Source organism: Ranitomeya variabilis, chromosome 8 (genome assembly GCF_051348905.1).
Source record: "Ranitomeya variabilis isolate aRanVar5 chromosome 8, aRanVar5.hap1, whole genome shotgun sequence".
In the NCBI taxonomy this organism is placed as follows: domain Eukaryota; kingdom Metazoa; phylum Chordata; class Amphibia; order Anura; family Dendrobatidae; genus Ranitomeya; species Ranitomeya variabilis.
This window is the reverse complement of record NC_135239.1, coordinates 206,235,795-206,262,460: the sequence shown is the minus strand read 5'-3', so window position 1 is coordinate 206,262,460 and position 26,666 is coordinate 206,235,795. Positions and strand designations below refer to the sequence as shown.

Below are 26,666 nucleotides of genomic sequence, written 5' to 3'. Positions count from 1 at the left end.
TGTGTGCATATAGGGGGCACTGTTCTTTGGATGTGTGCATATAGGGGGCACTGTTCTTTGGATGTGTGCATATGGGGGCGCTTGTTGTGAACTCTGTTTTCAGGCTCCCTCTTGTGGTCACAGGTGGTATTGTGTGACTTTTGTTTTTGGGCTCCCCCTGGTGGCTTTGTTTGTTATCCTGCGGGTCTGTGGCTGATCAGCTGCCTCGTTATTCACTTGGGAGTTTCCTATTTAGCTCTGTTTCACTTCCACTTGTTGCCGGCTGTCAATGTACTCAGTGCTATTCTGATTACTCCTGATTATCTTCGGTTTCAGTCTCTTCAGGAGAAGCTAAGTTCTGTTTAATTATTTTTTGCTCATCAGTCTGCAATATGATTTCTGTGTATGATGAGTTTAGTCCAGCTTGCTAATATGTGATTTCTTCTGCTGGTTTGCTCTGGGGTACAGAGTTGCTTCCCCCGCACCGTTAGTTAGTGCGGGGGCTCGAGCGATCTCTGCGTGGATATTTTGAATAGGGTTTTTAATTGACCGCACAGCTCCCTTTCTATTTTCTGCTTTCTAGTGTTAGCGGGTCAGCTCAGTTACCCATCCGATCTGAGATCAGTCGGTTTAGTTACTTAGCTAGTCCTACTTGCGATCCTTGCCACTAGGATCATAACAGTACAGCCGGCCGGTAAAGTGTTAATTGCATGGCAGAAGCAGGAGAAGAGAAGCCTTGAGAATTTTTTTTTTTTTTTTGCTGCCGTGTGTCTAGCTGCTGTGTGTCTGGCTTCTCTCCTCCTCTTAATCTTGGTGTCGCTCTGAGTTCAGCTGCTGATATGGATATTCAGAGTTTGGCCTCCAGTGTAGATCATCTTGCTGCAAGGGTACAAAGTATTCAGGATTTTGTTGTTCACAGTCCTATGTCAGAGCCTAGAATACCTATTCCGGAGTTGTTTTCTGGAGATAGATCTAGGTTCCTGAATTTTAAGAACAATTGTAAATTGTTTCTTTCTTTGAAACCTCGTTCCTCTGGTGATTCCGTTCAGCAAGTTAAAATTATAATTTATTTCTTGCGTGGTGACCCTCAAGATTGGGCCTTCGCATTGGCGCCAGGGGATCCGGCATTGCTCAGTGTTGATGCGTTTTTTCTGGCCCTTGGATTGCTCTATGAGGAACCTAATCTTGAGAACCAGGCTGAAAAAGCGTTGCTGGCTATCTCTCAGGGGCAAGATGAAGCAGAGGTGTACTGCCAGAAATTTCGGAAATGGTCGGTGCTTACTCAGTGGAATGAGTGTGCCCTGGCTGCAAATTTCGGAAAAGGTCTTTCTGAGGCCATTAAGAATGTCATGGTGGGGTTCCCTACGCCTGCAGGTCTGAATGAGTCAATGACTCTGGCCATTCAGATTGATCGGCGTTTGCGGGAGCGCAAACCTGCGCACCATTTGGCGGTGTCTTCTGAACAGACACCTGAGTCTATGCAATGTGATAGAATTCTGACCAGAAGTGAACGGCAAAATTATAGATGGCAAAATGGGTTGTGCTTTTACTGTGGTGACTCAGCTCATGTTATCTCAGCATGCTCTAAGCGCACAAAAAAGATTGATAAGTCTGTCACCATCGGTACTTTACAGCCTAAGTTCATTTTGTCTGTTACCCTGATTTGTTCCTTGTCATCTTACCCGGTTATGGCTTTTGTAGATTCAGGGGCTGCCCTGAGTCTGATGGATTGGTCATTTGCCAGGCGCTGTGGTTTTGTTTTGGAGCCTTTAAAATTCCCTATTCCACTAAGGGGAATTGATGCTACGCCATTGGCTGAGAATAAACCTCAGTACTGGACACAAGTGACCATGTGCATGACTCCTGTTCATCAGGAGGTGATTCGCTTTCTTGTTCTGCATAATTTGCATGATGTTGTCGTGTTGGGTCTGCCATGGTTGCAGACTCATAATCCAGTCCTGGATTGGAAAGCTATGTCTGTGTCAAGTTGGGGTTGTCAGGGAATTCATGGCGACGCTCCTGTGGTGTCAATTGCTTCATCCACTGCTTCTGAGGTCCCTGCGTTTTTGTCAGATTACCAGGATGTATTTGATGAGCCCAAACTCAGTTCTCTACCTCCTCATAGGGATTGTGATTGTGCTATAAATTTGATTCCTGGTAGTACGTTTCCTAAGGGACGACTTTTCAATTTGTCAGTGCCGGAGCATACTGCCATGCAGAGTTATATAAAGGAGTCTTTGGAGAAAGGACATATTCGCCCGTCCTCCTCCCCTCTTGGTGCGGGGTTCTTTTTTGTGGCTAAGAAGGATGGTTCCCTGAGACCTTGTATTGATTATCGCCTTCTAAATAAAATCACGGTCAAATTTCAGTATCCTTTGCCATTGTTATCTGATCTGTTTGCTCGCATTAGGGGTCTAGTTGGTTCACCAAGATAGATCTCCGTGGTGCGTATAACCTTGTGCGTATTAAGCAGGGTGATGAATGGAAAACTGCATTTAATACGCCCGAAGGCCATTTTGAGTACTTGGTGATGCCTTTTGGACTTTCTAACGCTCCTTCTGTCTTTCAGTCTTTTATGCATGACATCTTCCGCGAATATCTGGATAAATTTATGTGTATCTGGATGATATTCTGTTTTTTTTCTGATGATTGGGAGTCTCATGTTAGGCAGGTCAGGATGGTGTTTCAGGTCCTGCGTGCCAGTGCTTTATTTGTGAAGGGCTCAAAATGTCTTTTTGGAGTCCAGAAGGTTTATTTTTTGGGTTTCATTTTTTCTCCTTCTACTATTGAGATGGATCCCGTCAAGGTTCAGGCTATTCATGACTGGACGCAGCCTACATCTGTTAAGAGTCTTCAGAAGTTCTTGGGTTTTGCTAATTTTTACCGTCGTTTCATCGCTAATTTTTCTGGTGTTGTTAAGCCTTTGACGGATTTGACCAAGAAAGGTTCTGATGTTACTAATTGGTCTCCTGCGGCTGTGGAGGCCTTTCGGGAGCTGAAGCGCCGGTTTTCTTCGGCTCCGGTCTTATGTCAGCCAGATTTCTCTCTTCCTTTCCAGGTCGAGGTTGATGCTTCCGAGATTGGAGCGGGGGCTGTTTTGTCGCAGAGAAGCTCTGATGGCTCTGTGATGAAGCCATGTGCTTTCTTTTCAAGAAAGTTTTCGCCTGCCGAGCGGAATTATGATGTCGGTAATCGGGAGTTGTTGGCTATGAAGTGGGCATTTGAGGAGTGGCGACATTGGCTCGAGGGAGCTAAGCATCGTGTGGTGGTCTTGACGGATCACAAGAATCTGATTTATCTCGAGTCGGCCAAGCGGCTGAATCCTAGACAGGCTCGTTGGTCGTTGTTTTTCTCTCGTTTTGATTTCGTGGTCTCGTACCTGCCTGGTTCGAAGAATGTAAAGGCTGATGCTCTTTCTAGGAGTTTTGTGCCTGACTCTCCTGGAGATTCAGAGCCGGCTGGTATTCTCAGAGAAGGGGTGATTTTGTCTGCCATCTCCCCAGATTTGCGACGAGTGCTGCAGGAGTTTCAGGCGGATAGACCTGACCGTTGTCCACCGGAGAGAGTGTTTGTCCCAGATAGATGGACCAGCAGAGTTATTTCCGAGGTTCATTCTTCGGTGTTGGCGGGCCATCCTGGAATATTTGGTACCAGAGATTTGGTGGCTAGGTCCTTCTGGTGGCCTTCCTTGTCGCGGGATGTGCGTTCCTTTGTGCAGTCTTGTGGAATTTGTGCTCGGGCTAAGCCTTGCTGTTCTCGTGCCAGTGGTTTGCTGTTACCTTTGCCTGTCCCGAAGAGGCCTTGGACGCACATTTCCATGGATTTTATTTCAGATCTCCCTGTCTCTCAGAGAATGTCTGTCATCTGGGTGGTGTGTGATCGTTTTTCTAAGATGGTCCATTTGGTGCCCTTGCCTAAGTTGCCTTCCTCCTCCGAGTTGGTTCCGCTGTTTTTTCAAAATGTGGTTCGTTTGCATGGGATCCCTGAAAATATTGTTTCCGACAGAGGATCCCAGTTTGTGTCTAGATTTTGGCGGACCTTTTGCTCTAAGATGGGCATTGATTTGTCTTTTTCGTCGGCCTTCCATCCTCAGACGAATGGCCAAACCGAGCGAACTAATCAGACGTTGGAAACTTATTTAAGATGTTTTGTTTCTGCTGATCAGGATGATTGGGTGACTTTTTTGCCGTTGGCCGAGTTTGCCCTTAATAATCGGGCTAGATCTGCTACTTTGGTTTCACCTTTTTTTTGTAATTCGGGGTTTCATCCTCGTTTTTCCTCGGGTCAGGTTGAGCCCTCTGACTGTCCTGGGGTGGATTCTGTGGTGGATAGGTTGCATCAGATTTGGAATCATGTTGTGGACAATTTGAAGCTGTCACAAGAGAAGGCTCAGCGCTTTGCCAACCGCCGTCGCTGTGTGGGTCCCCGACTTCGCGTTGGGGACTTGGCGTGGTTGTCTTCTCGCTTTGTTCCTATGAAGGTCTCCTCTCCTAAATTCCAGCCTCGGTTTATCGGTCCTTATAAGATTTTGGAAATCCTTAACCCTGTGTCATTTCGTTTGGACCTTCCAGCATCGTTTGCTATTCATAACGTGTTTCATCGGTCGTTGTTGCGGAGGTATGTGGTGCCTGTGGGTCCTCCGGTTGAGCCTCCTGCCCCTGTGCTGGTTGAGGGAGAATTGGAATACGTGGTGGAGAAGATCTTGGATTCTCGTATTTCTAGACGGAGGCTTCAGTATTTGGTTAAATGGAAGGGCTATGGTCAGGAGGATAATTCCTGGGTTGTCGCCTCTGATGTTCATGCGGCCGATTTGGTTCGTGCCTTCCATGTGGCTCACCCTGATCGCCCTGGGGGTTTTGATGAGGGTTCGGTGACCCCTCCTCAAGGGGGGGGTACTGTTGTGAACTCTGTTTTCAGGCTCCCTCTTGTGGTCACAGGTGGTATTGTGTGACTTTTGTTTTGGGCTCCCCCTGGTGGCTTTGTTTGTTATCCTGCGGGTCTGTGGCTGATCAGCTGCCTCGTTATTCACTTGGGAGTTTCCTATTTAGCTCTGTTTCACTTCCACTTGTTGCCGGCTGTCAATGTACTCAGTGCTATTCTGATTACTCCTGATTATCTTCCGTTTCAGTCTCTTCAGGAGAAGCTAAGTTCTGTTTAATTATTTTTTGCTCATCAGTCTGCAATATGATTTCTGTGTATGATGAGTTTAGTCCAGCTTGCTAATATGTGATTTCTTCTGCTGGTTTGCTCTGGGGTACAGAGTTGCTTCCCCCGCACCGTTAGTTGGTGCGGGGGCTCGAGCGATCTCTGCGTGGATATTTTGAATAGGGTTTTTAATTGACCGCACAGTTCCCTTTCTATTTTCTGCTTTCTAGTGTTAGCGGGTCAGCTCAGTTACCCATCCGATCTGAGATCAGTCGGTTTAGTTACTTAGCTAGTCCTACTTGCGATCCTTGCCACTAGGATCATAACAGGCGCTGTTCTTTGCATGTGTGCATATAGGGGGCGCTGTTCTTTGGATGTGTGCATATGGGGGCGCTGTTCTTTGGATGTGTGCATATAGGGGGTGCTGTTCTTTGCATGTGTGCATATAGGGGCACTGTTCTTTGGAAGTGTGTATATAGGGGCACTTTCCTTTTGCATGTGTGCATATAGAGGGCGCTGTTCTTTGCATGTGTGCATATAGAGGGCGCTGTTCTATGCATGTGTGCATATAGGGGCACCGTTCTTTGGAAGTGTGCATATAGGAGACGCTGTTCTTTGTATGTGTGCATATAGGGGGCGCTGTTCTTTGGATGTGTGCATATAGGGGGCGCTGTTCTTTGCATGTGTGCATATAGGGGGCGCTGTTCTTTGCATGTGTGCATATAGGGGGCGCTGTTGTTTGGATGTGTGCATATAGAGGGCGCTGTTCTTTGTATGTGTGCATATAGGGGGCGCTGTTCTTTGGATGTGTGCATATAGGGGGCGCTGTTCTTTGCATGTGTGCATATAGGGGGCGCTGTTCTTTGCATGTGTGCATATAGGGGGCGCTGTTGTTTGGATGTGTGCATATAGAGGGCGCTGTTCTTTGGATGTGTGCATATAGGGGGCGCTGTTGTTTGGATGTGTGCATATAGGGGGCGCTGTTCTTTGAATATGTGCATATAGGGGGTGCTGTTCTTTGCATGTGTGCATATAGGGGGCGCTGTTCTTTGGATGTGTGCATATAGGGGGCGCTGTTCTTTGGATGTGTGCATATGGGGGCGCTGTTCTTTGGATGTGTGCATATGGGGGCACTGTTCTTTGGATGTGTGCATATAGGGGGCGCTGTTCTTTGCATGTGTGCATATAGGGGCACTGTTCTTTGGAAGTGTGCATATAGGGGCACTTTCCTTTTGCATGTGTGCATATAGGGGGCACTGTTCTTTGGATGTGTGCATATAGGAGACGCTGTTCTTTGTATGTGTGCATATAGAGGGCGCTGTTCTATGCATATGTGCATATAGGGGCACCGTTCTTTGGAAGTGTGCATATAGGGGGCACTTTCCTTTTGCATGTGTGCATATAGGGGGCGCTGTTCTTTGCATGTGTGCATATAGGGGGCGCTGTTCTTTGGATGTGTGCATATAGGGGGCGCTGTTCTTTGAATATGTGCATATAGGGGGTGCTGTTCTTTGCATGTGTGCATATAGGGGGTGCTGTTCTTTGGATGTGTGCATATAGGGGGTGCTGTCCTTTTCATAAGTGCATATAGGGGGTGCTGCTCTTTGCAGCAACAACAGAAGTAACACTGCGATTATATAAATGAAAAACTTAAAAGCACAAAGGTTTTGAGAAGAAACAGATCCCCAGCCCAGAAACCATCTGTACAACATAAGCCATTCTATCTATCTGTGTGTCCCTATTATTAAAACTTGTGTGCATTAATAGATACACTTTAGGATTTTTGCTGAGAGTTTACATAAGATTTTTAGACACAAATTAACCCTTTCGGATACCCAATATTTTATGCTGTGGCTGTGCATCTTTTGCAATTACCTTGTCACTGTCTGAGATCTTATCTTCTCCATTCACATCAAAAGCAAAGTAATCGACATTTACAAACTTTCTGCTGTTTGTGAACAATCAATGAAACAAGAACAACCAAAGTAACTTCCCTGAGAACACAGGTTTGCAACTCAGGTGCCATCTCTAGTTCTCCTGATACAACTATTCAGATAAAATGCATCAAATACCCGGACAGGCAAGGGCATTATAGAATTGGAATATATCTAAGTCAAAACAGTGGTCCAAAAAGAAAAGAGAGGAAATCATTGCTGGCACAAAGAACGAAAAGGATGAAAAAAAAGATACTAACCCAAACAATGTTCCTAGAGATGCAGCTGGAAGCCGAGATCACAAAGGAACCCTGGTTACACTGCCTGGATGTGGCAGATAGAAAGTCACCGGCTGCCACCAGATTCATGAGGAGGCAGGTGGTCAAAAACAGTGGAACGACTGCAGAAGATTTGCAACAAGATTTGGTGGCAGCAGGCTCTGAGGTTTCAGTTTGTAGGATAGGCTAAGGAACGTAAGTACCTAAGTGCTGAAGATCTCCATGCTTGAACTTCAAGACATCACTTCTACTGACCCAAAAGTAAAGTTGCCTCCAATATGCTCAAATAATACAAATAAGTCACAAAAATTTGGAGATTCTGTTTTGTGGAGCAATAAAAAAATACTTTTCAGGACTATGGATCAGCAGAATGTTTGGAGGAGGAAGAATGAAGCTTACACTGAAAAGAACACCCTTCCTATAGTGAAGCATGGCTGTGGCTCACTGATGCCTACAGTGAATCATGGCTGTGTCTTGGTGATGCCTACAGTGAAACATGGCAGTGGCTCAATGGTGTCTACTAAGATGCATGGCAGTGACTCAGAGAAGTATGGTGGTGGCTTGGTGCCAACAGAGAAACATGGCAGTCGCTCACTGATGCCTGCAGTGAAGCATGGCGGTCTCTTGCTGTTACCTAGTGAAGCATGGCAGTCACTCTGTTGTGCCTACAGTGCAGCATGGTGGTGGCTCAGTGGTGCCTACAGTGAAGCATGGCTGGAACCCAATGATGTCTACAGTGAAGTATGGCGGAAGCTCAGTGATGTCTATAGTGAAACATGGTGGAGGCTCAGTGATGCCTACAGTGAATCATGGCCAGGTCTTGGTGATGCCTACAGTGAAACATGGCAGTGGCTCAATGGTGCCTACTATGATGCATGGCAGTGACTCAGTGAAGTGTGGTGGCTTGGTGGTGCCCACAGTAAAGCATGGCGGTGACTCAGTGAAGTATGGTGGTGGCTTGGTGGTTCCCACAGTGAAGCATGGCGGTGGCTTGGTGGTGCCAACAGAGAAACATGGCAGTTGCTCACTGATGCCTGCAGTGAAGCATGGCGGTCGCTTGCTGTTACCTAGTGAAGCATAGCGGTCACTCGGTGGTGCCTACAGTGAAGCATGGCAATGGGTCGCTGTTGCCTACAGTGAAACATGGCTGGAACCCAGTGATGCCTACAGTGAAGTATAGCGGTAGCTCAGTGATATCTAGAGTGAAATATGGTGGAGGCTCAGTGATGCCTACAGTGAAACATGGAGTTTGTACCATGCAAATTAAAGAATATTAATTATCTGGAGGCCATTGCCCATGAGGAATAGACTACGATTCCTCAGGAATGCTGCAAGAAGCTGGTGTGTGACTATGGATCGTGTCTGCAGCAGGTTATAACAGCCAGAGATGATTGAGATAAAGATATAAATACTTCTCAGACTGCAAGTGGCAATGTGTGCTGAATTTGGAAAAACCGCTTATTATATTAGTTGTGCTGAGCTATTATTTATATTGTTTTATTTATTTGAAACAGCAGAAAGTTTCAGCTCAGTCCCATGGGCAGGGAGGATGTGCAAGAACTAGCACCTGGGTGCGTGTGGCCCCATTTGGGTTCCTTTTTTCGAAGTGCCGTTTTATCTTTTTGTTTTCCTTTTCCTTTTTTGCTCTTTATGTTAGCTCGTCTTTATGTCATCTATGAGGATTTGTTTGAGAGATTCCTGTAAATGATTTTGCAGGTCTGACCGTGGGTGAACTGTGAGACCACAAACTGATGGGGATGAAAAGTCACAAAGCGGTGAAACATTTCTGTGCCTCAGCTAAGAGGGGCCGCGGAAAGGCTGCAACTAAAGACCAACCAGAAGGGAAAAATCCAAGAACCAAATTGCAAAATTAGTATCAGATTTATATGGAATATTTACATATAACTACAATGAAGCAGAACCTATTGATTATGCAAAGAGTCAACTTCATAATACTTTCTGTATTTCAGATGAACCAAAACTACGTTCTGCTGTAGATATTATGTCCTACACAGAACCTGGGTAAGACAGAAAAAAGTGAAAGAACGGAATTCCGATTTTTAAAAAAAAAAAAAAAAAATTACGGCATTTATATTTTGATAGACTGGACTTTTACAGATGCGGTGATACCAAATATACAGTAGATATTTTTTCATTTATTTATTTTTTTTTTTTTTAAGTAAAGGAAAATGGGAGTAATTTGAATTTTTAATATTTACATTTTTATTTTTTTTAATTTGTTAGTCCTCTTAAGGGACTTGTATTAAGAACACAACTATGATAACCCATCGATGACCCGTTTTCGCGTCATCAGGGGGCAATGGGAGCCGATGCACGTGAGCATCTACCGCATGTGGACCAAGCTCAGTTACTGAGCCCCCTCCGCAAATGGGCATTCCTTCCATAATGGAACAACTTTTTACATTAAGGGGTTAAAGAGTACCTATCACTCCATATATTTGTATTTCTACTTGGTGTAAATGCTTCTGTTCTCCTGAATCCGGCGTTGTTTTTCTTTTTTTCCTGCGTCTCTCCATTCCTGAGATATGGCCCCTTTTTACCTATATATAAATTTGTTTTTAAGCCAACTGGGCGTGGCCCTCAAGGAGACGCCCACAAGGAACCACTGAAAACCGCACCCACATGGCTATTAAGTCAATATTTATATCCAGGTCATATCTCGGGAACGGAGAGGCGCAGGAACACAAGAAAAACATCGCCGGATTCAGGAGAACAGCGCCATTTACACCAGGTAAAAAGATATATATATTTATAACAAGAGACAGTTTGTTTGTAAGAGAACAAACTGTAAATGAGGTATACATGATCTCAGATACAGTGTCACAATTACATTTATTTATCATCCAGACAAGAATATATCTCTATAAATAAGTAAATGATCCCTATACCAATGCAATGCATTATTTCTTAGGACAATGGCGGATTAAAGGGATTCTGTCTGTTAGCTCCCAATTAATAATTAAAGGGAATTTGTCAGCAGGATTTAACAACTCAAATTATTTGTCTCTTTTTAAAGACAAGTCCAGTAATATTTTTACTTGGCTGGTCTGTTCATCCATTACAGAGAAATCAGCATTTGAATTTATGCAAATGAGGGTAAAGTGCTATTAGTAGATCTGAAGCCTCCGTCACCCCAGCTCTATTACTTGCCCAGCTCTGCCTCCTACTTCTGCTTCACTGACAGCTCCTTTGCCTGAAGTCACACAACATAGAGGCTGTCAGTCAAACAGGAGGAGGCGGCGCCGGGCGGGAATAGAGCTGGAGTGGCAGAGGCTTCAGATCTACCATAGTCCTTTAGTCTCGTTTGCATACCAATTAAACTAACATGTGAAGGTGCAATGAACCACCGAGACAGAATGTTGAAATAAAGGAGGATTTAGTAAAATTGACCTAATGGATTTCAGCAGGATGATCAGCGATCCTGTAGCTACGTACCTTGCTGACTGGAGCTCCGCTCAGGGAATATTATAAGTGCGTGCAGTGCCACTAGGAGGGCAGTTGACCCTATCATCTTCTATTCCTGCAAGACACAAAAAAGATTGTTAGATAAGAAAAAATAGAAGATGTAGAAATAATAATAATTAATAGCAATAATAATAATATCACTGATGCTGCTGCAGACAGTAACTACATAACCCCAATGTCACATTCTAGGTTTTGTTTTTTTTTTAGTAAAACTTAGTAACTTATTTACTATTTTCTCATCATTTCCAGTTTGTATTTTAGTTTAAATAGTATGTTATCATGTGGAAACCATCAACAAGAAGGTTAGTTGCTCCTGATGGATTATGTTTATGGATTTATCATTTTCTAATGATGACTCGTGTACTTTAATTTGATTTTATTTTAATAAACAACAAGTATACAAATAGTAAGAATCCCACAACACGTTGTTTCTTTACTTGTTAACGAGTCTAGAAGCAAATGCCGATAATTATAACAACAATTCCGTCAACAGCAGCTTGTCGACCATTTCTAAGTAGCAAAATTACTCTGCAGGCGTTTTACTTTCTAGTAAACTTTCTAGTAAACTTTTATGTATCGATTTCTTATATAATGCAAAAAAAAGTAATAAATTAAAATCAATAAATAATAATAAATAAAATGTAAACTTAAAAACAAACAAACAAATAGAAAACAGATTTTTAGCGATTGTATCAAACAATGAATGTGACAGCAAGCAGAGGTGTTTACAAAATAGACAGGAATTGATGCACAAAGTCTATTAGGATGGAAATTAGTTTGGAAAAGTTTTATGGGAAATCCAAATTTAGATCATATCACACGTAGAAAATCGGGACCAGATTTACAGACTGTTTTTTCCTCTACAGGAAACAGCCGACAATGTGATGCATGAAGCTAATAGAAAACATACAGTCCGTGCAATTCCTACCTCCAGTCTCCCGAAGCCTGTGACGGATCACAGAATGGAAAATCATTCAGACACATCAGGTATACTGGGAGCAGAGCTGGACATGTGGGATTTGTGTGCTGATGTGCTGCCTGCATATCATAGCCTACAAGCAATGTTAGCAAAGAGAGTGTTTTTTTTTTTGTTGAAAACACTGAAACATTTAGCTCTGCATAGGAGCTGTGTACGCAAAACGGCAGGAGATTTTTAAACATGACTAAGCTGTGTCATTTTTTTTTTAGATACATGTAAAAATGTTGAACAACACTGGGACCAGGACAGAGCCTTGTGGTCCCCACTTGTAATACTGGGACCAGGACAGAGCCTTGTGGTCCCCACTTGTAACACTGGGACCAGGACAGAGCCTTGTGGTCCCCACTTGTAACACTGGGACCAGGACAGAGCCTTGTGGTCCCCACTTGCAACACTGGGACCAGGACAGAGCCTTGTGGTCCCCACTTGTAACACTGGGACCAGGACAGAGCCTTGTGGTTCCCACTTGTAACACTGGGGCCAGGTCAGAGCCTTGTGGTCCCCACTTGTAACACTGGGACCAGGTCAGAGCCTTGTGGTCCCCACTTGTAACACTGGGACCAGGACAGAGCCTTGAGGTCTGCACTAGTAGCACTGGGGCCAGGACAGAGCCTTGTGGTCCCCACTTGTAACACTGGGGCCAGGACAGAGCCTTGTGGTCCCCACTTGTAACACTGGGACCAGGATAGAGCCTTGTGGTCCCCACTTGTAACACTGGGACCAGTACAGAGCCTTGTGGTTCCCACTTGAAACAGTCTTCCGATTGGATTTGCAATAATTTATTACTGCTCTTTGAGTACGATCACTGAGCCAGTTATGAATCCACCTAACTGTAGCCGTGTCAGTCCCATACTTGGTCATTTTTTATAGTAAGGATAGTATGAGTTACTTTATCAAATGCTTTGCTGAAGTTGAGACATACTATATCTACCGCATTTCCATGATCCACCCAGTCAGTGATTCAATTAGTCTGGTATGACTTGTTTGCTACAAACCCATGCTGGCTCTGGTTAATTACTGTATTCTTGTCCAAGTACTTACAAACATCACACATTGCGAATGGTTGGTCTTGTATTATCTACTGTATATAGAGGTGTTATCAGTAATTATACAGGAGGGAGCGGAGGTGAGCTGTGACATCACCTATTGTGAATGGTGGCTCCTATGTTATCTACTGTATATAGAGGTGTTATCAGTCATTATACAGGAGGAGGAGGTGAGCTGTGATATCACCTATTGTGAATGGTGGCTCCTATGTTATCTACTGTATATAGAGGTGTTATCAGTCATTGTGCAGGAGGAGGTGAGCTGTGATATCACCTATTGTGAATGGTGGATCCTGGGTAATCTACTGTATATAGAGGTGTTATCAGTCATTGTACAGGAGGAGGAGGTGAGCTGTGACATCACCTATTGTGAGTGCTGGATCCTGTGTTATCTACTGTATATAGAGGTGTTATCAGTCATTGTACAGGAGGAGGTGAGCTGTGACATCACCTATTGTGAATGGTGGATCCTGTGATATCTACTGTATATAGAGGTGTTATCAGTCATTGCACAGGAGGAGGAGGAGGTGAGCTGTGACATCACCTATTGTGGATGGTGGATCCTGTGATATCTACTGTATATAGAGGTGTTGTGTTATCAGTCATTGTACAGGAGGAGGAGGTGAGCTGTGACATCACCTATTGTGAATGGTGGATCCTGTGTTATCTACTGTATATAGAGGTGTTATCAGTCATTGTACAGGAGGAGGAGGAGGTGAGCTGTGACATCACCTATTGTGAATGGAGGATCCTGTGTTATCTACTGTATATAGAGGTGTTATCAGTCATTGTACAGGAGGAGGAGGAGGTGAGCTGTGACATCACCTATTGTGAATGGTGGATCCTGTGTTATCTACTCTATATAGAGGTGTTATCATTCATTGTACAGGAGGAGGTGAGCTGTGACATCACCTATTGTGAATGGTGGATCCCGTGTTATCTACTGTATATAGAGGTGATATCAGTCATTGTACGGGAGGAGGAGGTGAGCTGTGACATCACCTATTGTGAATGGTGGATCCTGGGTAATCTACTGTATATAGAGGTGTTATCAATCATTGTACAGGAGGAGAAGGTGAGCTGTGACATCACCTATTGTGAATGGCGGATCCTGTGTTATCTACTGTATATAGAGGTGTTATCAGTCATTGTACAGGAGGAGGAGGTGAGCTGTGACTTCACCTATTGTGAATGGTGGATCCTGTGTTATCTACTGTATATAGAGATGTTATCAATCATTGTACTGGAGGAGGAGGTGAGCTGTGACATCACCTATTGTGAATGGTGGATCCTGTGTTATCTACTGTATATAGAGGTGTTATCGCTCATTGTACAGGAGGAGGAGGTGAGCTGTGACATCACCTATTGTGAATGGTGGATCCTGTGTTATCTACTGTATATAGAGGTGTTATCCATCATTGTACAGGAGGAGGAGGTGAGCTGTGACATCACCTATTGTGAATGGTGGATCCTGTGTTATCTACTGTATATAGAGGTGTTATCCATCATTGTACAGGAGGAGGAGGTGAGCTGTGACAGCATGAAAATTGTGATGTTAAAATTATTTTAAAAACATGTAAGAATAAATTTCACATACAACCCTGATTTAAGCACTCGTTTTCTTATGACGCGTTCCCTTTAATCATCCTTTCCCTATATTTCCGTGCACCGCTATGAGTCACATACACATCCCTTATCCAAATATTTGCCGTTAGCTACAGACAGAGGGTCAGTCCCGGCCGGGAACGATTATAGAAGAGGAAACTTGTGTCTAAACACTGACTTTGGCTGCGGAGGGAACTGCTCAGACCTCACATGTGGCGCTGTGATGTGGTTGCCGACTGCCGTCCATTACCAGAGTAAGTCTATTAAATAGAGCGTGGAGTCAAGTAGCTGACGGGCGTCTCCAGCGCCTCTGGGCCTGTCACCGTCTACGGGTCCATCAGATCACAGAGCGATTCACGTCTTGACATTTGTTTTATATTTGGAATTTCTGGAATTTGCAGAAATTTACAGCATTTTAGCATGTACAGGTGGTGGGAGCTGAGAAGCCGAGCAGATATGGCCACCTTACATCTGCCATTCCAGGTCCTGTCACACACATGTTGGGAGTTAACCCTTTGTGTGTCCACAACTCCCATTAGTAGGAAACAATACAGGATTGAATCTTCCTGGAACCATTTGTGGGAACCTGCTCTTGTATGTAAAAGGGGTTCCAAAATGTCAAAAATTATATTAAGAAATGCCACTGGCAATGGTCTTGGCTCCTGGGAACACTAAAAATAACCACTAATAAGTTTTGTTAGAAATAGCGCCACTCTCCTCTGTAGGCTGGGTCTGGTATTGCAGCTTCTGACTTGGTCATGTTAATTATCAGAGTCTTCCACCAGTGCATCCAGCACATGACCAGCGCTGATTTATTATACCCTGGGAGAAGGTTCTTATTGAAGCAGAGATCTTGAAAACTATGAAAAACTGATACAGAAAATACATTAGAAAACTTTTTAAAACTATTGTGGACTGCCAAATGGTTGCAGATAAGAACTTGCTCTCATTAAGGTCTTCATTGTTCAGTAAATGGCCTTGACCGGGGCACTCGAGACCTCTTATGTGCAGATGAAATGGCTGGGGCTATGAAGTATCCTTCTTTACTCCCCTGCACTCCAGGAACATTAATCATATTCTCCTTTCTAACACTTCTATATCGAAAGTTTTCCCTTTGAAGTCCTCATTGCTTTTCTCCTCTGTGACCCGACGTAAGAGGTAAATGATCAGTCGTAGCCCTCAGTGAGCTCATAATGTAGGAATGTCCCACCGTCGCTGACACCCCCAAATTTCCTTTGTGTTTCCCGGCTTTGAAGAACTCGTATTATTAAAGTATTGATTGGCTGAGCCTGAAACATCAAATAATTTACAAGTGCGGCTGACAGTGATCTTGGCTATGATGATACACCTGCAAGCGAGTCCAAGACATGGATGTTTTACAAAAAGATGAGCCATAAAGGTGAAGACAGGTCCAAAATTAAGTATGTAGATTCCATACCGGTCTCCTAAGACCCAGAGAACCAAGAATGTCTACTCCTTGATGACCCAGTAGACACGTGTCCATTCCATGATGACCCAGTAGACACGTGTCTACTCCATGATGACCCAGAAGACAGATGTCTACTCAATGATGACCCAGTAGACAAGTATCCACTCTACGATGACCCAGTAGGCAGGTGCCCATTCCATGATGACCCAGTAGGCAGGTGCCCACTCCATGATGACTCAGTAGGAAGGTGCCCACTCCATGATGACCCAGTAGCTACAACACCACGTGTCTACTCCATTTCAGCAGGTACACACTTGTCCACTCCATGATGACCCAGTTTACGTTTACATTCTCTATAATGACCCAGTATACACGTGTCCACTTCTTTATGACTCAGTAGACATGTGCCGACTCTATGATAACCCAGAAGGCACAAGTCCACATGTCTACTCCATGATCAGCCTGTAGACACTTGTCCACTCCATGATGACCCAGTGGATATGTACCAACTCTATGATCACTCAGTAGACATGTGCTTATTCCATGATGACCCAGTAGACAAGTGCCCATTCAATGATAACCCAGTAGACACAAGTCCACATGTCTACTCCATGATTAGCCAGTAAAGAAGTGCCAACTCAATGATGACTCAGTAGACATGTGCTTATTCCATGATAACCCCTCCATGATGACCAATTAGGCTTGTGCCCACTACATGAAGACCACATAGAGACATGTAGATGTTCACTCCATGATGACCCAGTAGATATGTGTCCATTACATGATTACCTAGTAGATTAGTGCCCATTACATGATGACCAGTTAGACACGTGACCACTTTATGATGACCCAACAGACATATATCTACTCCATGATGACCCACAGTAGATACCTATCACTCTTGTAGACACATATACTCCACAATGACCTAGTTGACACAGTTTCACTTTATGATGACCCAGTAGCATCCTGTCCAAACTATGACAACTAACCACTTGTCTACTTGATGATGACCTAGTAGAGACATGATGAATCCATGATTACCTAGTAGACAAGTCTGTAGACCATGATCACTCACTAGACACGTCAACTCCATGATGACCAGTAAAAACATGTCTACTCTTGGAGAACACATCAGGATCATAGCTGACCACTATATATACTATATATATATAGTATTTTCCGTAGGTGACTCTTTGGTGACCTCCTGACAGTGGAATCTACATATCACACCTAATACCGAGACAATAGGATGTTGTCTACTCTGAGATGACCCCAAGGCAAAATGTCTAATTATCTCATCTGGACATAAATGTAAGAACCTGAAACATGTAAAAGCTCAAAAAGGCAGCACAGGATTCCATGCAATGAAATCCACAAAATCTTTACATTTAGTGACAGCAAGCAGAGATATGGAAATAGTAATGTATTGAAGATACACGAAGCGCATGGGAAACATAATCCCGTTACTTTTCTGTGGTTCCTCCAGTAATCACAATATCAATGAATTCTGATCTGTCACCCACAGCCGGGCAGCGCTCCAGGAAACATTGGTTTACTGACAACCTGGGGGATGACGGTGCAAAACGAAGGAGGCAGCACAGGAAATCTAAAAACCAGCCGTGCACAGCGCCTGCGAAACCCATCACAGGGTCAGAGGTCCGCGCTGCGATTCTGGTTACAGGCCCAATATTTAGTGATCTTCTACAATCCCTCACTGCCGTAACCGCCATCACCTGTGAAGGTGAGAACTATTCTCTCGCCTGTTTAATACTAATATCTGATTCTGACCTCCACCGCGCGTCTGTGTAATCAGCTGCAACACAGGAGCAAAGCTGGAAGAACACGGTGCAGAGATCCACTGCCCATAACTCTGCAAAAGCTGCTAACTAACCCTGCGGGGCCATAACAGCGGCCATAATTGTCACACTCCTCATATACGGCAAAGGCACCAGGAAACCGTAGAAAGATCTGTAATGTATGTACACAGCGAGTGCACAAGCAGAATAGTGAGTGCAGCTCTAGGGTATAATACAGGATGTAACTCAGGATCAGTAATGTAATGTATGTACACAGTGACTACACCAGCAGAATAGTGAGTGCAGCTCTGGGGTATAATACAGGATGTAACTCAGGATCAGTAATGTAATGTATGTACACAGTGACTACACCAGCAGAATAGTGAGTGCAGCTCTGGGGTATAATACAGGATGTAACTCAGGATCAGTAATGTATGTACACAGTGACTGCACCAGCAGAATAGTGAGTGCAGCTCTGGGGTATAATACAGGATGTAACTCAGGATCAGTAATGTAATGTATGTACACAGTGACTGCACCAGCAGAATAGTGAGTGCAGCTCTGGGGTATAATACAGGATGTAACTCAGGATCAGTAATGTAATGTATGTACACAGTGACTACACCAGCAGAATAGTGAGTGCAGCTCTGGGGTATAATACAGGATCAGTAATGTAATGTATGTACACAGTGACTGCACCAGCAGAATAGTGAGTGCAGCTCTGGAGTATAATACAGGATCAGTAATGTAATGTATGTACACAGTGACTGCACCAGCAGAATAGTGAGCGCAGCTCTGGGGTATAATACAGGATCAGTAATGTAATGTATGTACACAGTGACTGCACCAGCAGAATAGTGAGCGCAGCTCTGGGGTATAATACAGGATGTAACTCAGGATCAGTAATGTAATGTATGTACACAGTGACTGCACCAGCAGAATAGTGAGCGCAGCTCTGGGGTATAATACAGGATCAGTAATGTAATGTATGTACACAGTGACTGCACCAGCAGAATAGTGAGCGCAGCTCTGGGGTATAATACAGGATGTAACTCAGGATCAGTAATGTAATGTATGTACACAGTGACTGCACCAGCAGAATAGTGAGCGCAGCTCTGGGGTATAATACAGGATGTAACTCAGGATCAGTAATGTAATGTATGTACACAGTGACTGTACCAGCAGAATAGTGAGTTCAGCTCTGGGGTATAATACAGGATGTAACTCAGGATCAGTACACAGTGACTGCACCAGCAGAATAGTGAGTGCAGCTCTGGAGTATAATACAGGATGTAACTCGGGATCAGTAATGTAATGTATGTACACAGTGACTGCACCAGCAGAATAGTGAGTGCAGCTCTGGAATATAATACAGGATGTAATTCAGAATCAGTAATGTAATGTATGTACACAGTGACTGCACCAGCAGAATAGTGAGTGCAGCTCTGGGGTATAATACAGGATGTAACTCAGGATCAGTAATGTAATGTATGTACACAGTGACTACACCAGCAGAATAGTGAGTGCAGCTATGGGGTATAATACAGGATGTAACTCAGGATCAGTAATGTATTGTATGTACACAGTGACTGCATCAGCAGAATAGTGAGTGCAGCTCTGGGGTATAATACAGGATATAACTCAGGATCAGTAATGTAATATATGTACACAGTGATTGCACCAGCAGAATAGTGAGTGCAACTCTGGAGTATAATACAGGATGTAACTCAGGATCAGTAATGTAATGTATGTACACAGTGACTGCACCAGCAGAATAGTGAGTGCAGCTCTAGAGTATAATACAGGATGTAACTCAGGATCAGTAATGTAATGTATGTACATAGTGACTGCACCAGCAGAATAGTGAGTGCAGCTCTGGAGTATAATACAGGATGTAACTCAGGATCAGTAATGTAATGTATGTACACAGTGACTGCACCAGCAGAATAGTGAGTGCAGCTCTGAGGTATAATACAGGAGGTAACTCAGGATCAGTAATGTAATGTATGTACACAGTGACCGCACCAGCAGAATAGTGAGTGCAGCTCTGGAGTATAATACAGGATGTAACTCAGGATCAGTAATGTAATGTATGTACACAGTGACTGCACCAGCAGAATAGTGAGTGCAGCTCTGGAGTATAATACAGGATGTAACTCAGGATCAGTAATGTAATGTATGTACATAGTGACTGCACCAGCAGAATAGTGAGTGCAGCTCTGGAGTATAATACAGGATGTAACTCAGGATCAGTAATGTAATGTATGTACACAGTGACTGCACCAGCAGAATAGTGAGTGCAGCTCTGGGGTATAATACAGGAGGTAACTCAGGATCAGTAATGTAATGTATGTACACAGTGACTGTACCAGCAGAATAGTGAGTGCAGCTCTGGAGTATAATATGGGATCAGTCATGTATGTACACAGTGACTGCACCGGCACATTAGTACAGATCCCCAGCTGTGACACATCTATCCGTGAATTCTCTATGGTTACGGACGGCGTTGATTATAGTGTACGTTGCGGCTTCCTCTCTATAACAGATCCAGGCAGGAGACGCCATCTGTTCGCTCAGCACTATAATCTGAACCTGGATAGGTGTGTCTGATGCTGTAATGTGTAGCCGGGGGCATGGAGGACTCCACCCATCATCCGTGGTAATTCTCATCCCGCACACTATTTGCTCGCAGGCTACAGATTATGTATTATCAGCTATTAATAGGAATATAACCGGCCCTGGTTACACCACACGTCGCCTGGTGTGCAGGTAGATATATAATGCCGCCACATGTTACAGAGACGGATTTATTAAAGGGACAGTGTGTGTTTTATACAAGGGTTAGGATGAATGAGCAGAAGGCAGCAGATGTACCGGAGCTAAACTCCACACAGAACGGTGTAATGTCTCCATAAGACAAAGGAAGAAATGAGAAGAGCAAAGTGATCATCTGTCCAGAAACTAGATCAGAACTTGATGAAATAATGGCGCTATATGTAAAATACATAAAATCTTTTCTCTTTATCTATGTTTGCTTTTTCTTTTTGTCTTTCACTTTTTTATGATCTTGCATTTTGCTTTTTTTGTTGCTTTTCTACATTTTGCTATTAAAGCCTTTCTATGTTCAAGGTCCGAAAGACATAAAAAATGGTGCCCCCCTGCTGCCCGGACACCACCCTGTGCCCCCGTTTATTGGTTGGTCTGTTGGGCCCCCGGCTGAGGAGTTTCCAGGCCCTTTGACATCCTGAGAGGCCGGTTCTGGTTCATTGTAAAGGGCACGGCTGGAGCTCGGGGCTCCGAGAAGACGGCCATTGTGCAGCTGCCAAGGAGACATCTCCCCTATTTATGGAGACAGCAACCTCTGCTCCATCTACCCCATTCTCAGCAAGGAGCCGGGAGAGATTAATGCTCCTGTACTGTATAGAGCCGAGCCAAGAAAGCCACCGAGAAGCCATTCCAAGGGATTCCCCTAGAAACCAGAGAGATGGATAGATGGATAGATAGATAGATAATAGATAGATAGAATACAGTGGGTACGGAAAGTATTCAGACCCCTTTACATTTTTCACTCTTTGTTTCATTGCAGCCATTTGGTAAATTCAAAAAAGTTCATTTTTTCACATTGATGTACACTCTGCACCCCATCTTGACTGAAAAAAACAGAAATGTAGAAATTTTTGCAAATTTGTTAAAAAAGAAAAACTGAAATATCACATGGTCATAAGTATTCAGACCCTTTGCTCAGACCCTCATATTTCAGTCCCATGCTGTCCATTTCCTTGTGATCCTCCTTGAGATGGTTCTACTCCTTAATTGGAGTCCAGCTGTGTGTAATTACACTGATAGGACCTGATTTGGAAAGGCGCACACCTGTCTATATGAGACCTCACAGCTCACAGTGCATGTCAGACCAAATGAGAATCATGAGGTCAAAGGAACTGGCCAAGGAGCTCAGAGACAGAATTGTGGCAAGGCACAGATCTGGCCAAGGTTACAACAGAATTTCTGCAGTACTCAAGGTTCCTAAGAGCACAGTGGCCTCCATAATCCTTAAATGGAAGAAGTTTGGGACAACCAGAAGTCTTCCTAGACCTGGCCGTCCAGCCAAACTGAGCAATGGGAGAAGAGCCTTGGGAGAGAGGTAACGAAGAACCCCAAGATCTCTGTGGCTGAGCTCCAGAGATGCAGGAGGGAGATGGGAGAAAGTTCCACAAAGTCACCTATCACTGCAGCCCTCCACCAGTCTGGCAGAGTGGTCCGAGGGAAGCCTCTCCTCAGTGCAAGACATATGAAAGCTGCATAGAGTTTGCTAAAAAAACACATGGAGGACTCCCAGACTATGAGAAATAAGATTATTTGGTCTGAAGAGATGAAGTTAGACCTTTATGGTGATAATTCTAAGCGGTATGTGTGGAGAAAACCTGTCACTGCTCATCACCTGCCCAATACAATCCCAACAGTGAAGCATGGTGGTGGCAGCATCATGCTATGGGGGTGTTTTTCAGCTGCAGGGACAGGACGACTGGTTGTCATTGAAGGAAACATGAATGCGGCCAAGTACAGAGATATCCTGGATGAAACCTCTTCCAGAGTGCTCTGGACCTCAGACTTGGCCCAAGGTTCACCTTCCAACAAGACAATGACCCTAAGCACACAGCTAAAATAACAAAGGAGTGGCTTCAGAACAACTCTGTAACCATTCTTGACTGGCCCAGCCAGAGCCCTGACCTAAACCCAATGGAGCATCTCTGGAGACACCTGAAAATGGCGTCCACCAACGTTCACCATCCAACCTGATGGAACTGGAGAGGATCTGCAAGGAAGAATGGCCGAGGATCCCCAAATCCAGGGGTGAAAAACTTGTTGCATCATTCGCAAGAAGACTCATGGCTGTACTAGCTCAAAAGGGGCTTCTCATCAATGCTGAGCCAAGGGGCTGAAGACTTATGTTTTTTTCAGTCACGATGGGGTGCAGAGTGCACATTAATGAGAAAAAAATGAACTTTTTTGATTTTACCAAATGGCTGCAGTGAAACAAAGAGTGAAAAAATTAAAGTGGTCTGAATACTTTCCGAACCCGCCGTAGATAGATAATAGATAGATTAGATAGATAGAATGATAGATAGATAATAGACAGATATCAGATATTAGATGGATGTTAGTGCCATTTGTAATCTGGATAAATCTGTTGACTCTTTTGGGGGTTGATAACTTTTGCAGCCCCTAGAGATTGACTTAGGTCCTCCCTTCCAGTAGCGGCGGTGGATGATGGGCGCGGTCGTCCTTGTGTTTGATGATGTGGAGATTAGTCTTACATGTGACCGCACCTTCTGCACCCAAGCCTCAGTCTAGGTGACATCATATTTCGGAGAAGCCCCATCTGCCGCCCCCAGGTATACAGCGATATGGGGAGGGACGAGCGCTGATCTTCTGTACAATGGATCCATCTCCTGCTCTGTGGCTTGATCTGTAGATGTGATGCCCGTCTGATGAATCACTTAAAGGGGGTCTCCGAGCATTTGATATTGATAACTTTTTTTTATCAGATCATCAATATGAGATTGATGGAGACCTGACACCCCCACACACAGCTGTTATTACCTCTGTGGATAGTGGATGGGGCTGTGATCACTTTATAGCGGCTGCTGCCGGGATCTGGGGATCAGCGCCGTTCATCTCTTACTCCGCGCTCCAATACCAGCTGATCGGTGGAGGTGCCAGGACTTATGTCCCACTGATCCAATACTGATGACCTGTCATAAAGATCATTAATGTCATGTGCCTGGAGAAATCCTTTAAGTTGCAAAACTAGACCTTTCTGCATGTCCTGGCGGCAGCTGTGCCAGCACCATTATAGTCGGTGGGAGATGACTGGTCTCCGGGGTTTAAGGGGTTTTCCAGTTTCCGTCTTCAGTTTATTTTTAAAAATCCAAACTGCGCTTTACTCCCCCTCCCCAGAACCTAAGTCTCTATATTTGTCTGCAGCATTGACATCACTTCAACAGCGCTGCAGCCAATCACTGAGCTCAGCAGCACTGCCCAATTAACGGCATGAGCCACTGAGTGTCACTGAGATCACTGATTGGCTGCAGCGCTGTTGAAGTGACATCAGCATTGCAGACAATAGCAGACACTGGGAGCAGAGACAGAGACTCAGAGATGGACCTTGGGAGGAGAAATAAACACAAATTGCAATTTTGTTTTTTTAAAACAAATTGCAGCCAAAACTAGAAAAGCCATTTAAACTCAAACACCTCTGAAGTCCAATCAGTGCCCAAGCCATGTAGTGCCCAACCCATATAGTGCCCAACCCATGTAATGCTCAACCCATGTACTGCCCAACACATGTAGTGCTCAACCCATATACTGCCCAGCACATGTAGTGCCAACCCATATAGTGCCCAACCCATGTACTGCCCAACCCATGTAGTGCTCAACCCATATACTGCCCAACACATGAAGTGCCCAGGCAATATAGTGCCCAACCCATGTACTGCCCAACACATGTAGTGCCCAACCCATATAGTGCCAAACACATATAGTGCCCAACCCACGTAATGCTCAACCCATGTAGTGCCCAACCCACGTAATGCTCAACCCATGTAGTGCCCAACACATGTAATGCCAACCCATGTGCCCAACCCATATAGTGCCCAACCCATGTCCTGCCCAACACATGTAGTGCGCAACACATATACTGCCCAACACATGAAGTGCCCAGGCAATATAGTGCCCAACCCATGTACTGCCCAACCCATGTAGTGCCCAACGCATGTAGTGCCCAACCCACGTAATGCTCAACCCATATAGTGCCCAACCCATGTACTGCCCAACAAATGTAGTGCCAACTTATGTAGTGTTCGACCCATACAGAGCCCAACCCATGTACTGCCCAACACATGTAGTGCTCAAGCCATGTAGTGCCCAACCAATGTAGTACCTAACCCATATAGTGCCCAACCCATGTAGTGCCCAACACATGTAGTGCCCAACCCATGTAATGTTCAACCCATGTACTGCCCAGCAGATGTACTGCGCAAACCATATAGTGCCCAACCCATGTAGTGCCCAGGCCATGTAGTGCCCAAGTCATGTACTGCCAAACACATGTAGTGCCCAATCCATACAGTGCCCAGCAGATGTAATGCCCATAGCACCTATATTATTATCGTTCAAGGAAAAAAACTGTATTCCAGCTCCTTAAAAATTGAAAACTCTTTTAATGCAGATTAAAAATGGATTCCATGTCACACAGAAAATGGCGACACGTTTAGCGCGCTCTCCGGTCGTCTTCTCTGTTAGCTCAGACAAAATCTTCATTAATAAAGTTTTGAATTGTAAGGAGCTGGAATCCGTTATTCCCTTGGATTATCACGCGTGGTCATGACGCCGTTCCCTGCTCCACATATTGGTGAGCTGGTATTTGTCGTTTCGACCATTATTGCACCCGGCGGCTGATACATTGTGTTGCCGGCGCCAGTTTAGGGCATCACTCGTTCTACGCCCTCCTACGTCAGACGTCACAGGTGAAAAAAAAATCCCATCTGCTCTAAAGTGAGCAGCAGGATGGTTCGTCCACCTGAGTCCGGATCATGGGTGCGATGGTGCCACACATTAGCCCAGAATTTAGGAAGGCCAAAGATGGCGCAATCCGGTATTTTCCAATTCTGGCAAACTTTTTCCGGTCAGTTTTCCAAACTATGACGACTGTGGAAGAACCGAGCTCCGATTCCTCCCACCAGTCTATTTCACTGCCAGTCGTAGTGCCGTCTACCTGGTGGTCACAGATAAAAAAACTCAGCTATCAGTATTAAAGGGGTTAATGGGTGCACGCTCCCCTATCTCCAGCAGCTCTGTAGACAGTGATCACGGGTCTGCATGGGGTCTCTGGTGGTCCCAGTGGTTGGACCCCCAGTGAGCAGTGAGTTGGGGGATAAAATGGAATCTTCCTATAACAGAACAAAGTATCAAACCTCAGATGAGAAATCAGAGACCCCATTAGGGCAATAATGTTGGGGGTCGACACCATATGTTTTACTATTAGGTCAGAAGAGGGGACGCCATGGGTCAGAGGAAGCTAAAATCCAAGGTTTGGGCTTATGTCCCACCTGGATCTGCTGCAGAAGACATGTCAGTAATGCCAGCATATGGGCATAACCGGCTTTCCTGGGGTCCTGAAAAGTGGGTCTAGAGAGCAGAGGGGTCACTCGCCCCCTTAATATGTCGTCCTGCAGGGACTTGGGGGGGAGACATCAACTTCCTATTTCCGACAATGAAGGTAAATTGAGCGCTTACCTTTGCTGTAGGTGCATAATCCGCCCTCCGGATCCGTCCCCTTCCTATAGGTAGCCGGGAATTATCAGGGGGGCGCCTTCTTCACTTTCCACCTTCTTTAAAATTCACTTTCTGCCCCAGAAGATGAGAAAATCCTTGGAAGAAATGCAAAAATGTCATCAAATAACTCCCCAAAATCTCCTTTCCTGGTTCTTCTTTTGCTCCTTTCTGTCGTTGCCTCTCCCAGTTTTTTTTTTTTTTTCGCCTGTACCCTAAAGCTACAGAAAAAGTAATGAATCCCCCAGCCCTTCCCCTGCGCTCGCAGCCAATAGATGGGGCGATATGGAAATCCCAGCTACAATCTGCTGCCAGCCAGGTGAATGGACCCCGGACCCTGTGTGACACAGAGTCTCCCCTCTAACGTCTCCCGCTCCTCCTCCTGTCTGAAAGGAGGGAAAAAAAAAAAGAAAAAAGATTTATTTGTAACTTGGAAAGGCAGGAGGAAGCTGGGAAGCAGCTGGAGGATAGAGAATCCCTTGTAATCTGATCATTCCTGGCTCGGCGTGAAACAGCGCCACCCTTATCCAATGGCTGTGCGTGGTATTGCAGCAGATTTATGTCAATATTGCAATGCCGGCTTAAGGACAAAGGTGGCGCTGTTTCTGGGAAAAAAATATAAATTTTTCAAAACCCTTTTAACCCATTATCTACC

The 26,666-nt window shown here is 44.7% G+C and overlaps 1 protein-coding gene across 5 annotated transcripts in view; it reads right to left on the bottom strand.

Annotated features, from left to right (window-relative positions):
- The window catches only part of COL7A1 (collagen type VII alpha 1 chain), a 150,485-nt gene extending 124,168 nt beyond the window's left edge, over window positions 1–26,317 (bottom strand). For all 5 annotated transcript variants that reach the window (XM_077276530.1, XM_077276528.1, XM_077276532.1 and 2 more), the window contains exons 1-2: window positions 25,976–26,317; window positions 10,793–10,877 (exon numbers count right to left, since the gene is read on the bottom strand). In XM_077276530.1, coding sequence (XP_077132645.1) covers window positions 10,793–10,868 — 76 coding nt within the window. In that variant the 5' untranslated portion in view covers window positions 10,869–10,877; window positions 25,976–26,317. The remainder of the gene's footprint in view (window positions 1–10,792; window positions 10,878–25,975) is intronic.
- Window positions 26,318–26,666: the final 349 nt, after the last annotated feature.